The sequence below is a fragment of the Aquila chrysaetos genome, chromosome 12 (genome assembly GCF_900496995.4).
Source record: "Aquila chrysaetos chrysaetos chromosome 12, bAquChr1.4, whole genome shotgun sequence".
Lineage (NCBI taxonomy): Eukaryota > Metazoa > Chordata > Aves > Accipitriformes > Accipitridae > Aquila > Aquila chrysaetos.
Genome location: NC_044015.1, coordinates 10,265,684 through 10,280,472, shown reverse-complemented (window position 1 = coordinate 10,280,472; position 14,789 = coordinate 10,265,684). Strand labels below are relative to the sequence as shown.

The following is a 14,789-nucleotide window of genomic DNA, read 5'->3' as shown; positions in this document are numbered from 1 at the left end:
GTGTTCTCTGAATGCATCTTGATTATTAGCTTCAAGTCTATTTTAACCCTAGAAATTAGTTAGCCAGATTTTCCTTGCCCCCTTCTTAAATATCATGCTTTTGGAGAAAAATCTTGTTCCCCCTATTTGTTGGATGTCTTTCCCTGCCCCAGTAAAGACATGCCTTGCCTATTTGTTTCCTCAGAAGAGCCTTATTCATTGATATCTCAAATAAGAGGGCATACTGTTAAATTGTCAAGATGAAGCCGTATTTGCTTACCCAGGTGCAGTGTAACATAACCCAGAATGACATCTGTGACATGTTTAGAAGTTTCTAAAGCTCTTCTGTGTGTAATTTAAAGACCAGTGGTACCCTTCACCTATAGCAAAGTGTTGTCAAGCATGTTGTGACTTTTGGCAAGCTGGTACTCCTGTCACTGTCCAAGGGTCCTAGTCCTTTCCCAGATAACCTGTTCAGGTTACGAAAAGGTGGGAAGTAGCACGAAAAATCACCAGTATTGTCTGTGCATGCATTCAAAATCCTTCAAAAGCGAAGTTTTATTAACAAGTGTCGGAATAGTTTGTCTGGGTGCACTTTCAGATATTTTTTTGCTTCCCTTACCAGGAGTGACTTGTTGCTGTCAGGACTTTTTGTGGCAAGATAAAACTACCCCTCTTGAAAAAACGCTTTGTGTGAAGATTTCTGTATTTCTGACCTTGATGGTCTAAAAAATAATGCTGAAAGAGCCTTTAATTTTAGGAAAAGAAACCATTTTTATTCTTTCAAGAATAAGTCACTTTTTTGTAGGCCTCATAATAAAAGAATAGAATGGTTTCAGTTAGCAACGTTGCTTTCAGTTTGAAAGGCATCTTTTATTTTTGGCAAAAGTTTATTATATTTTTACTGTAGTTGCTATGCGTGCAAGGGAATAGAAAAGTTATGTTGAAGGCAAAGAGTATTTTGGCCTACTATATTCCTGAATTTCCATTCTGACTAATTGCTGCTGCTTAAAACAAACTTTGCGGCGTATTGTCTCTCTTATATCCTTGATTTCATTTAAACTTTTAAGGTACAGTATGATTTTTGCTGTTGAGACAGATGGTGCAGCTGATGAGTTGTTAAACCACATTTAAAAATGGTAGTTCAGGGTTTCATTTTTAAGCTGGCATCTAAGTAGTTTATCAATATTAATGAATGGTAGGTACAAATCATAGGCCTCATACCACATGCGAGTGTTGGTCCTGTTGGTTACAGAACCAAGAACATCTTGTTTATGTGAAAGCTTGTACAGGATTTCTTGCTACAAAGAAAGATCTTGAGACATGCACATTTGTGAGTGTATATTATCTTGTTTGTAGTTGAGTATGTGGATTTGGTTAAATTGGTCTGATTTAATCTCACTTTAGCTCAAGACTAGAAAAATGTAACATAGCTTTAAAGTATCATTGTTTGGAGAAGGAGCAGCTGACTAAAGCAGAGCCCAGGAAAGAAAGTTTGTAAAAAGGAAACACATAAAGGGCTTGTTACTTCTATGATGATGTACTGCAAAATACCGGATGATTGTGTCCAGTGTGTCGGTTACAGAAACTGGGACTGATTTATATCATTTTTTTATGGTCATGTTTGATTGCCAGAAGCCCTATCTAAAAATAGATTTAGAGGTCAAGGAGATGTGCTACAAAATGTAGATTTGGTCATCTTTAGCAAAACACATCACTTCTGGTCTCATTGGAACAAGTACTCTCATGAGAGTAGGTGTGTCTCTTTGTACCTGCTTTCTTCAACTGGAACATCCTAGTTAAAATTTTTCTGCAAGGTTGACTTTATCTGAGGAGCTATTCTGCTATCCAACAGTGGCATTCAATGGCAATTGCAATTTGTGAGAGTGACAAACCTGTTGATGTATAAATGGGGGAACCGCCGTTTTCAAGGAAATGGAAATAAAGCTATGCAGCTTGCGTCTGAGGACACCAGACAAGGTCCCCAGATTCATTGTTAAAAGGGTATTTTTTGATATCTAACTCGGATGGCACTGGTATTCCTGGGCTACCTACATACTCTTTGAAAGAGACTTTCTTTTGGATACATAGGCAGAGAGCAATCCTAAACTGTGTGCCTAAAATAAGGCTCTGTGAATATGTTTCAAAATGCAAAACCTGGTCTTTGTCTCTGTGAGTTCCCCTTTACCCTTTTCAAAGCTAAAAGACATCCCAGAATGAAAATGTACTTACTGGTTCTGACTTGCTGGAAGTGAGATTGCTATATTTAATTTTAACTGTTTCTCTGGAACTGAACAATTGGCTTAGTTATTCAAATATGGTTCAAGTATTGATTTAAAAATTTTAGGGCTGTTTCAGTGGAATGGTGTGAGGCCTAGACTAAGATTCAGAGTTAGAAGAGAAACTGCCCTTGAGCAGCTAAAGTTAGTTCATTGTATTCTTGGATAGCTTCTTTTACAGTGTTTCTGAGTTCAAGCTCTGACTTGCATATGTAACTGTGGGATTATGCTCCTAAGAATAATTTCTCATAACTTGTTTATTTTAATAAATGTAAAGTTTGGAGCACTTTATTCTCTGGTTTTGCAGGACTGCTCTGTGGTAGGAGCTGAAACATCTGAAATTAGCTACAAAATGAAAGTCAAATAATAAGAGGAAACACAGCAAGTACAGTTCTTGTGCAGCACAGCAACTTAATGGAATGCAAGGTTAATTTTGAGCTTGACTTTTTTTTTTTTTTAAATTTCAGGGTCAGATAACGCTAATGGATGTCCCTGTATTTAAAGCAATTCAGCCAGAGGTACGTAGTTCCTTAGTTTTATTTTCAAATCTAAATGAAAAAACGTTATGCTGGTGTATAAATTCTGGAATTGCAAAGTGTTAAGTATGTTAATAAATCTTAATTTTTGTCCCAGTTCATACAGCTCCGAAGCAGGTGGTTTTATGATACAAAAATATCTGAAACTAATAGTTTGTTTGAAGAATGGGGTATTGGTATTTAAATATGTTCAGCTAGTGCTAGAGATGAAGTATCTGGGTTTTAATGTTTCTGAATGATAAACATCTTGATTTGACTATTCTGATCATAATGTTTCAGGTTTCAGCTCCTGATGCCTCATGCCATACCTCATGCTGTCCTGTGTTTCCCTAACTGGTTCATATCTTTTCTGGAATAAGAAAAATGGCTATGACAGCATCTTGTATTCAAGATGGGTGTGATCTGTGGATATATTGGGATACTATATTGATGATTTGTGTTCTCTGTTTTGTTTTAATATAATGTCATGTTCCTTTCTGATTGCAGCCTGACTTGAACTGATGTTTTCAGAATCTTCACAGTGACTATAATAAATGATGAATTTGTTTATACTTATTTCTCTATGATTAGCATTTTCCTGTGGGCACTGTTTTGGACTTCTGAAGGTTTATTTTTCAGTTCATTGTCCACTTTATCAGTAGTGTGGGTTTTTTGGTTGTTTTGGGGGGGGCTGAGGGGGGGGCGTTTGGTAGGTTGTTTTTGGGGGGGGGGTTTGGGGGGGGGGGTGGTTTTTTGTTTTGGGGGTTTTTTGGGGGTTTTTTGGTTTTTTTTATCCTTCAAAGAGCCTCCCGTTTGATCTCTCTGGCTCTTTTTTTCTGGGCATCCTTAAAGTCTTTTTGATTGGCAGAATGTTTATCCTGATCTTCTAATAGGATATCTCTTTTTAAAGCTCTTTTCCAAAACTTTAAAGCATTTTGCCCTTTTATCTGATTCTTTTGAATATTTTCCTCATGTGTGTGTTTGTGTACTACTTCTTCTGATGTTAAGCATTACTGCTATGCAGGGTTGCCCCTGCCCCCAAATGTTGAAGTTGAATAAGCTCTGGGTGCTTTTACGCAGTGTCTCCTCTCTAGTTACACTGAGCTTCAAAGGACTGGATATTGAAAAATCAAAACACCTATTTAACTAGCTAGGACTTTTCCTAATGATCTGCTGATAAAGAAATTCCAGTGCTTGGTCTTGATGGTAGTTTATTCTTTGCAATCTGTTTCTAGCACTGCACAGGATAAGCAGTCAGCTGTCTAACAACCACAAGGAAGCAAGCAAGCAAGTTAGATATAATGGCAGTGATCCAGTACTCCATCATTTGTAGCTCTTTTAACGCTACCTCTTGTATCTCAGATTATGTTGTGTGAGCAGATCTACGGAAAGTCTCTGGGAGATGAGGAGAAATGTCAAGAAAGTACATTTAATTTTGCTGGCTGTTCTAACTCATTAGGGTAGGCCATAAAAGGAAAAAGCAGAATAAAATAATGAAACTTATCTAAAACCAAAACTGTGAGAGAATAGGTGAGTATACCTAAAAAGATATCCTTTTAAGAAATCTGTATGTACTGCATAAGAAAAATTCACATGATGCCTTCACTGGAAAATATCCATATGAAGAAGGGTAGCTGTTTTGACACTTCTCAAGTGTTTGCACAAAAGCAGTTGAAGGCACTGACAGTGTGTATTATCTGTCCATTAGTGCTATTTCACAGGTAGACTGAGGTCTGCCATCTAGTATCTGATGTGCCTCTAAATTGTGTTTATTCCCTATGGAAAAGGGACATACAGATTAACTGTCAGGTTAGAAGAAGCTAGTCACAATTAAAATGCTTTCCTCCTGTTTTGCAGAAGGGGAAAACAAACATGGAACACTTAGTTTGCCTAAAGGTGTCTTGACAGCACTTTATTGAAGTGTTGTAGGTTTCTGAGTTTCTTTGAAGTATCTGTCAGACTGTGTGCCATACCCATGTCTTGATTCAAGTTGGGAATCTTTACACATACCTTGACGTATGCACTCGAACATTGTTGAATTTGTAATTAGAAAACAAAACAGGTTGAGCTGATTTCACCTGTATAAAAGCGCTTCTAAACTGAGGCTTTAGTGAGTGACTAAAAGGCGTTGATAGAATTTGGTGGGGTTTTTTTCTATCAATGCTAGTAGATACTCTATTTAGAATCAAATTTCACAGCTGTCATCCACATGCATTGTGGGACATGATGAACAACATCTTTCCCAGTGTGCCGAGATTTAAAAACTGGGTGTTTATTATAGATTGTTGTAATTCACCAACAAATCTTTGTTATACTGGCTGTGAATCTCGGTCTGCTTCCCAAACTCTGTAGAATGAAATACGAATGAGTATTTTCAGCATTTAATGTGTGTTCATTTGTTTTTGCAAATAGGGGTTCTGAAAGATTTATTCCAAGATGCTTAATTTTTAAAAGAACTGGAGATTTTTACCATCTTTAGGAAGTGTGGGAGCAGTATTCTTTAAATATCATAGTTTTTCTTGACTATCTAAATTGTGTTACATATTCATTGTGTTAAAATCTTTTCTTAAAGTATTGTAGGTTTATTTTTTCAAAAAGCAACATCAGAATTTCATCTTGTTTATCTTAACAAAAACCAGAGCTGAATAACACTTTTTACAGCTATATATAGTAATTTTTCCTTTAGCATCAAAATCAATGAACATCCTCACAGCACAGACTTGTATACTTCAGCCTTTTGCCTCTACCTGTAGCAAATAAATATAATTCTTTCTGCCTATATTCAAATTTACTGCAGTTATCGTGGGTTCATGTGTGTGCTAGAGTTCCTACACATCACCCACTACAACTTCCTGTTTTGTGCTCAGGAAAATTTGGGACAGGGAGCTTAGTGTAGCCCACATAACTCAGGATTAAGGTACAGTGGATCAGTTTACTTTTAGGGTGAGCCAGAAGCATGGACCTGAACAGTTACCATGGCTTAGATAGTATATAGTGACATGATCCTCTGCCTGAGCTTCGAGCAGACTGTATCACTCCAAGCGATACTGGAAACCATCTTTCTTCATCATTAAAAATGGCCTGCAAGTTACTTCTGAGAAAAGAAAGTATAAGGAATTACTGTTTCTTTGTTAATTAATAATTAGGGGGTGCAGTATAAGAAATTAAGATAATAAAGAGCACGCCTCTGCTGCACAAACTTTCATCTGTATGAAAGCAGCCAATTTGCATTTTCATTTTTGGGAAGCAAAAATGATGGAGTTCCCCAAGATAATCACATGATGTCATTCATGGGGAATAGATGGAAAAGTGGTGTGTTGTTTTTTGTCTTCTTTTTCTTGTAGTGGTTGTGGCTTTCTAGAGAGCAGTGACTATAAAGCAAAAAGGTAGTCAAAGACTTGCTCAGTTGTGCTGCTGGTAGCTATGTTAACATTAGCTATGTGTCAGATGTCCCCTTGCATTAACTTTTATTGGAAAATCTGATTACTTATTTTACATATCTTAATGCATTCTCCAAAATTATTTACCCATATATACTCGCTTTGAAAATCTTTACTGCGTTATTGCCTTTAACTTCTGTATACCCTCTGCTTCACTAGGCTAGGCAGTGGAAAATAAAATTTTGCTTATTCAATATTCACCTCTACTTGTTCTGAAGTTGTATAATGGTTCCACTATTAATCCTTGCTTTTTCTCTCCTCCTATTTTTGAAACCTTCACTTTGACCTGTATATAAAGATTTTAATGAGAAGCACAGTCTCTCATTCTGCCATGTAGTACAGGTTATAATTTACGTGTTCCTGTAGTATTTTATTAAGGAAAATAAAATTCTATAGATTCAAAAAGGAATGAAAACCAAAATGAGTTATGAAGAAAGTTTAGCTTTTGTATTCTTGATCCTAAATCTTTCAGTCTTGCACCTCATTTTAAATAAATTACACAAAAGAAGAAATTGGTAGTTATAGTAATGTAGCTCCTGTAATGAATTTGACTGGCAGACAAAGGAAATAATCCTTGTGAATAGTTCAAGGTTAAAACTCATGGCAGAAAAAGTGAAATTGTAGAGGAAGATCAAAGAAACATGCCTGAATTAGAGTAATGGAATAGGAGGCACTGTCTCTTTAATTAGCAAAGAATTGACTATTTTTATAGAAGTGTAAGAATGGTTTCTGAATTCCAATTCAGCAAATTAGTGTGCTTTATTGCAGTAGTGTGAGCAGAGTCAGGTCCATGCTCATTAGGACTGTATCATACTTTTCCTAGACCAAATGGGGTGAAGGCAAAAGCCTTGGCAGCTTCTCTTCTGTTGATGGCATCATATATTGCCTGTATACATTTCATCTGTTCGGCTTTAATGGTGGGGAAAAATGCGAAAAACCTACAGTAATGTTGAAGAATATTTTTTGTCCTTTTTTTTTTTTTTTTTAACTTGATAAACTTGTAGTTTCAGTCAGCCCTGGTGGGTTAGTCTGTATTCTTGCCTGAACTAGAATTTCAGAGTTTTAAACAGTATGTGATATGCTTAATAAGGTACAGTGAAGTCTTTACCTTTTTGTGAGACTGCATGAAAATACATTTCATTCCAAGGTAAGAATGATAATGTACAACTCTTACGTACAACCTTATAGCCAGCCTCAGGCCCAGGAATACAGAAGGTCTTAGGAGAATCTTCTAGGCATGTGTTCCAGGAGGTATTTCTGCTGCCTCATTGCTTAGATTTCCATCTTATTTACCAAAACATTTATTCTCTGCCAGTCATTGCTTTCTTGTTCCATTCAGATGGGGAAAATCTCAACAAGATTTTTCTGGAACAGAGGCTTCAGTTGTCTTCTGTCAAAACAGGGAAACCTCTTCTTTCAAATAATAATAATAAAAATATATATATGTATATATGGTTCACAGTGTGAGAGTCAGATCTTGCATGTGTGCCCAACTGATATTAGACCTCTACTTTTGAGTGTATAAATATAAATTTGACCTTAACAGTTAAAACTGTTACTTACGTAGTATCTAAAGATTCTTGGGTTTGTTTTTTACTTAAATTTTTTACTTTAAAAAAAAACGCTAATGTTTTTTACTTAAAAATTACCATTTCTGCTGCTAATCACATCAGTGCTAATCACCAGCTAAGCCAGGTATGCTTCTGATGTCTGTACTGTGTAAGCCCTTAGATGTAACGTGCCAGGGCCATGGGTAACTTCTGCCTGGAATCATCACTGGTTTTTTTTTTTACTCAGTGATGAGAATTGAAATAGTACAAGGATGTGCCCTGAATTATTAAGAAATTACCATGCTTTCTTTAAACCTGAGACAGCAACTAATTTTTTTCTGCTGTTAAGGAAGTGTAATTATCAGATGCCAGTAAGGATGAATCACCTTATATTCTCCTAAGTGCACAGCTTGATTGTTATTCCAATGGAAACTGCAGCACTGGGAGTTGCTGAGGGGTAGAGAATGTAAACAAGTGTCTCTTGGATGGGTTCCTTCTCCAATATCCCCCTCGCCTTTGTAACAGGAGCAGCTCGGGGCCGGGTGGTTGTCTTATGCATAGTCATTGAAGTGCAGCTATAAAGAGATAGGCATGTGCATTCTTGTGCCAAATATGCTGGCATTTTCCAGGATAGGTTTTGGTGGCAGAACTTCCTAGTGAAATTTGAAGGAATGGCCCTAAATACGAAGTTGGAGACTGCATTCTTCCCAGTGCCTGTGGACAGGAGTGTCTCAGAGTCTTCTCTAACAAATACCAGCACGCCACAAACTTCAAGTGGAAGAATTCAAGGTCTCTCTTAACTGACATAAGACTCTTTAGTAGTTTTGGGACATTGGTTGAAAGACGTTAAGAAGTTCCCAGTTAAAAAAACAAACAAACAAAACACAAAACCCCCCCCAAAACTTTAGAGCTTAGAATATCCAGATACCAAATTCTTTTAAACTATGACTGTCTTAAATGGTACCGTTATTGATTACATGTTGAATCATCTTGCCTATGTTATATGGTAGCTGGACATATGGTGTGATACTGGTTTCAGTAAGTAGTTTTCAATGCAGTGATAAAACTGAGAGTGCTTCAGAGTGGAAGATGTGGAAAGAAAGCATGAATAAATGAAAATGAAAGGCCGTACTTTGCTATTATGCCACTCTAATAATTAAGCTGTCTCTGTATTGATTATTTTTCTTGGTAGCACTGTGGAATAGGTTGTATGCTGTATATATTTGCATCTATTCTGTATGCTATTGTACACAAATAGAAGAGCTCATTGGTACATTTAGGTTTTTATGATTTTAATTGAAACTGCTTTATTGAAATTAAGTGGTAGTAAGTACCAAGAAAGATAATGTAGTTGCCCAACTTCTGACTAAGTTTTACAGACAAATAAGAGGCATTGTAACTTGGTATTTGTAAAGCCTGAAAAAGCATTACTCTAATTTGTTAGATTGTTGAGGCCTACAGTTTTTAGGGTGACTTAAGTATAGGTGCTACATGATTATATTTTATTTTTTAAGCAGGTCCCCTTGCTCCCTTTTACTCCACAAAACTATTTGCTTAAGTGCTGAGTGTTGTTCAATGTAAAATAAAATTGGCTCCTTTTGGAAGGGAAAACTGGAATTAGTGTTTCTTTTATTGTTGCTGCAAAAGATGACAATCTTAGTATTTCTTTAATGTGACATGTCAAGTTAAAATAATGGGACATGTCTAGATTGAGTTAATAAGGTGTATCTTCTCAGTAGACTTTAAATATCTTCAGAAAGCAATTAAAAACAAAAGAATATGCTGCTCTCCCTAGCTCAGATTCACATTTAAAGCAAGATTTTCTGTGGTAACAAAATGGATCTTGAATTATTTCACTGGTTTCTATAAGAGCTGAATTTAAAAAAAAAAAAAAAAAAAGGTCCCTAATCAACAAAAGATTAATTGTAAAAATCTAATCATTCAAAGCAATTCAGAAATGACACTTGTGGAATCTCAATTTACAGAAGAAATCAGAAGAAGTGTAACTTGATATTTATTACTTCAACGTATTATTCCTCTGTTATTTTGAAACTTTTAAGATCTGTTTCCTTTATATGCTCTTGGCTCTGAACATGTGTTATGCATTAATTTAAAAAAAAAAAAAAATTCATCCTTGTTTTCCCAGGAGCTGGCAAGCTGTGGCTGGAATAAGAGAGAGAAATACAGTTCTGCACCAAATGCTGTTGCTTTCACCAGAAGATTCAATCATGTGAGTTATTTTTTTTCCAGTGTCATTACATGTACACGTTTAAAAAGTGGGGGGAATTAAGTGTTCTGGCATGTCCCTTTTATTACTGATTACAGCTGATTACTTGAAAACTTAAAGTATCTTCTATAAGGAATTCCTTATCTTCAGGATATACAGAAAGACCAAAACAGTTCTGAAGAAATATCTGTGGTTTTGTTTTAAATAGCAGTTATTGATGAAACAGGAAAATGTTAAGGGTTTGGTTCCCCCCGCCTTCCCCCAAATGCTGGCTGTCCTTCACTTAAAGACAGAATCATCATTACAGGTTAAAGGCTTACCATACAGGATTTTTGATGTCGTGTTCTTAGCACAAACCCTTTACAGCCGACCCAGGGAAAACGCAAGGGAACAAACACTGCCCACAGAGGCAGTCAGTCAGCCCCAACTGTTCCCGGAGAAGGGTAAAGAAGGTACATGCACTACGTGCTTGTGCTTGTGATTATGTACAAGTATTCTGGCAACTGCTGTTTTCGGTGAGAGCAGATCACTGCATCTGAAGCCACACACAGAAGTAGTAATTAGGTGTAGTTTCTTTCTGTGTTAGTTGAGTGTCTTTTGTTCCACGTAGATGTTTTGTCCCTAGAAATATGAGCCTTTTGTCAGTATAGTTACCTTTTTAAGGTGATTCTGGGTAAATTTTAAAAGTTCGAAAGAATTTTACTGTACACAACTTGTTCTTTAACTCTGCATTTGGCATAATTTTTCAGGTAGTGTATTTGAGACTGATGGCTTTCTTACTTAAAAATTTTTTTGTGTAAAATCAACTTTTAAAATAAGGTCAGAATTTTTAGCTTTCTCCATAATTAAAGCTGTAGGACTCCAGCTATGTAGTTAGCCAACCATCTCAAAACTATGATGCTTTTTTTTTTTTAATATAATGCCATATTTTATATTTCAGATTAAGTAATTCTATTACCCTCATCTCTCTTCTTATAAATGTTTAATAAGGTCTCAAACTTAGAAGCTCTATTCCAGACCTATCTTCTGTGCCCAGTCTCAGATCTATAGATGTCTTTGTTAATCATCTAAAACTCAGACCAAATGTTTAACCTTTTCAGGTTGTCTTTTTTTTCCTCTCAATTGTTGTGTACTTTCTCACTTCCCATTATTGCTCACATTCAGGATATGACTAAATCCTATTACTTCTCATTGACAACACTTAAAATATTTCTTAAGCATTTCAGTCATTAGAAGGTTGTCTGGGCATGGTTTTTGGACACTTGCCTGATTTCTCTTCAGTCAAGAGGAGAAAAGTTACACCACAAACTTTTTTTGATGATACCATCTATTGAAATCTGAGGGGTTGGGGTTTTGGATTTTGTCAGTGTTTTGCTTGTAGGTTTTGTTGGGTTTGGGGTTTTTTTTGGTTGCATTTAGTTGAAATTTTCCTGATCTAGCTTTTGAAGTTACGTCTTTATTGGACTGTATATCCAGCCTGAGGCTACTTTTACACTAATCTCACTGATATGCCAGTGATTCCAACATTGTTTATTCATGTAAGTTATCTCTTCAAAGAAACATTTTGTTTTGCTGAATGTTCTGAAATGTTTTTGTAGTAAGGGCCGTGTTAGGCAGTGTACCTCATCAAGGACCTCACTTCTTATTTGTTATTGTATAATGTACTAAAGAAATGCAGGAGTTGGCTAAACAAAGTCAACTTCAGACATATTAAAGAATAGGTAAAATATGCTTAGTAGCAAGAAGGAAAGAGGGGAAACTTTATCATGGGAATAAGCAATCAGCTGTCTGCAAACTGACAGTTTGTCATTACAAAACTGCTGTTTAAAGGTATTTAACCTGTAAGATATGTTAAGGACTGTCTGGTTTCAGCTGGAATAGAGTTAATTTTCTTCTTAGTAGCTGGTACAGTGTGTTTTGGATTTAGTGTGAGAATAATGTTGATAAGACACTGATGTTTTAGTTGTTGCTAAGTAGCACTTAAGGATTTTTCAGTTTCCCATGCTCTGCCAGCAAGCAGGTGTACAAGAAGCTGGGAGGGAGCATAGCCAGGACAGCTGACCCAAATGAGCCAAAGGGATATTCCATACCATAGGATATCATGCTCAGTATATAAACTGGGGGGCAGTTGGCGGGGGTGGTGGTGGTGCGGATTGCTGCTTGGGCATGGGTCAGCAGATGGTGACCAATTGCATTGTGCATCACTTATTTTTTTTCTTGGATTTTTTTGATTATTGTTTTATGATATTCCTTTTCATTGCTGCTATTAGTAGTAGTATTAGTATTTTACTTCAGTTATTAAATCATTCTTATCTCAACCCACAAGTTTTACTTTTTTTTTCCCCGATGATTCTCCTCCTCATCCTGCTGCGGGGAGAGTGAGCGAGCGGCTGTGTGGTGTCTAGTTGCTGGCTGTGGTTAAACCACGACAAGGACAGAGGGAAGGAAGGTTTGCCTTATACAGCCGGCCAGAACCAGGAGGAGATACCTGTACTTTAAAATTAGTTGTTAAAGAGCTTAAATGTTGTTAAAATGCTAACTCTGTTGTTAAATAGTGTTTAGAAAACTTCTAAATAACAGTGTTTTTAGATTAACGTGTAGGAATTCCATCATGCCAGCAAAATCCTATTAGTTTATTATTGTAACCCTATCTCAAGTCTCCCATTTTTATTAATTTTAATGACTTTTTGGTTTTGTGACGGTTTCAGATTTTAAATTTTGTAAAGAATGTTTCTGTATTTTACTCCGTGGAACATTTGTCAAATCTGTTCACTGGATTATTAATTGATGGGTGATATTCTTGTTTTTGTCAGTCTTAGTTTTTATAAAAATCCATACAAAACTGGCTATATGCATACATCAAAGACAATAAGGAGAATAAGACGCTAGAAATACTTGCCTTTTAATAATACATTTGCTCACAATAGTTGGTAGTCCTGTTTTCTTGGAAAGCATTGGTAGCTGCTAAAGGGAGCCTTACATATTTTCATTACCCTGGAGTGCATGTTAGATAGTTGTTGATAGTCAATGGCTACTTCATCTGTCTTAATTTCCTTTTTCTACTATGCTTCATTTCAAGGAACTGTTATTTTTGATTGAAAGACAGGTCAATCTGAAAGAAATTATAAAACTAGGTGACTCTCAAAGCACTGTAGTGTCTTTGAGCTTGTTCAGTGTGTTTCAATGGACTAATAGACCTATGTTGCTGTCTATATTTTTTCAGTATGGTAAAGGAGAACCTTGAATAAAATGCAGCACTCGGCCAACTGCTCAAAGCCAGTCAATAGAACTTCTTGTACTGTTTCTCTCCCCGCTACCTTCCCTTTGGCTTTGCATCTGAAGGCCTTGCTAGAAATGATGCAGTCAGAAAGGGACTAGGACTTATTTATGAACTCTCCCTTTCTGCAGCTTATTTTTGGGGAATGCTAGAAAAGCAATAAACATACAAACAATATATTAGCTTTAAGATAGATGTCATGACAGGTGGTTTATAGTTCTCTTTGGATGTTATTGTATTGACATTCCATATAGCGCTATGTACACAAATATAGTTTTAGTGGGCATGGATGATGCTTGGACTCGATGATCTTGAAGGTCTTTTCCAACCTAAACGATTCTATGATTCTATAGCTGTAAATTTTCTTGTCATAAGGTTTAGGTTTGCAATTAAGCCTCACCCCATTTGTTTGCTTTCTCCACAGCCATAAAAGTTGGATGTGCCCCTCTGTCAGCTGACAGGTTCCTTCACTGAGAAGATCTTTGCTAATGATTTCTTAAGACCCTTCTTAATATCTTGAAAATTTTGTTTTCTGTCATCTTTAAGTTCCAGTGAAGACCTATCTATCTGACAGGATCTGTCCCTGGCTTTCGTTTCCCTACTGGGTTTCAGATGTTGCATTGTCTGCTACAGAAGATTCCCCTGGATGCCTGTTATTGCTGCTTTTAATGTCTAAAAGAAATACATTCCCGGTAATCCTGAATTGTCCTTGGGACACCCCTGAAACAAGAACAGTGGCAAGATCTAGAAGCCCGTCTTTGCTGTGTCAGCGAGTTTTGTGGAGTCACCAGTGCAATCAAGACAGGCCAGTTAGGGCCTCTGTTCCATTGATTATCTCCCAAGAAATGAAAAAAGGCCTTTTTTTTTTTTTTTTTTTTTTAACAGGCAGCCAGTAAGTACTTGAAGGCTTTGCAATTCACCATTAAATCACCTGGAACAGGACAAGTAGCTTCTCTTTCTGTTTTACACATTGTCAGCACCATCACATTCAGATGTTGCAGTCCTTAGGCTGTCTTTTGGACAGTATTTAAAGCCAAAAGATTTGAAGGCACTTCTAGGTCGTCTTTCCTATTTCTTTTTTCTCGTTTGTTTCTGCTCTCTTTAAGGTGTCATCTCTAGGAGAAACTCTGCCCTGAAAAGTCAAAGAACAGGTAATAAAAAGGAAACAAGTCTAGCTATTTAACATCTGCTCAGATGCTGGGTTAGTTTGCCTCTAAGCAGTTTTCTGAGAAACTGCTGCATGCAGCTTTGGTGGCTGAGGAACATACCATTTGCAAGAAGCTCTTCCAAGAAGTTTGCATCAGCCTTTATTCTGGCACCAAGGAAAGTAATTAGTCTTACTTTCGTATAGTGGGACTGGAGAGGGGAGGGAAAAGGGGCAAGTATTGTTTCAGTTGCAGGTTCCTATTCATGTTAGTACCTCAACTTTTGACTTACTGAGACAGTACTTTGGATAACTTCTGGTGTCTTGTGGGCCTGCGGTTCCAAATGCGTCATTGCGGAAGACTTGCTCATTCCAATA

General features: G+C 36.7%; 1 protein-coding gene across 8 annotated transcripts in view; it reads left to right on the top strand.

The window, feature by feature from the left end:
* The window catches only part of RALGPS2 (Ral GEF with PH domain and SH3 binding motif 2), a 128,788-nt gene that overhangs the window by 40,122 nt on the left and 73,877 nt on the right, over window positions 1-14,789 (top strand). For all 8 annotated transcript variants that reach the window (XM_041127778.1, XM_041127777.1, XM_041127774.1 and 5 more), the window contains 2 exons: window positions 2,726-2,776; window positions 9,910-9,993. In XM_041127778.1, the coding sequence (XP_040983712.1) occupies window positions 2,726-2,776; window positions 9,910-9,993 (135 nt within the window). The remainder of the gene's footprint in view (window positions 1-2,725; window positions 2,777-9,909; window positions 9,994-14,789) is intronic.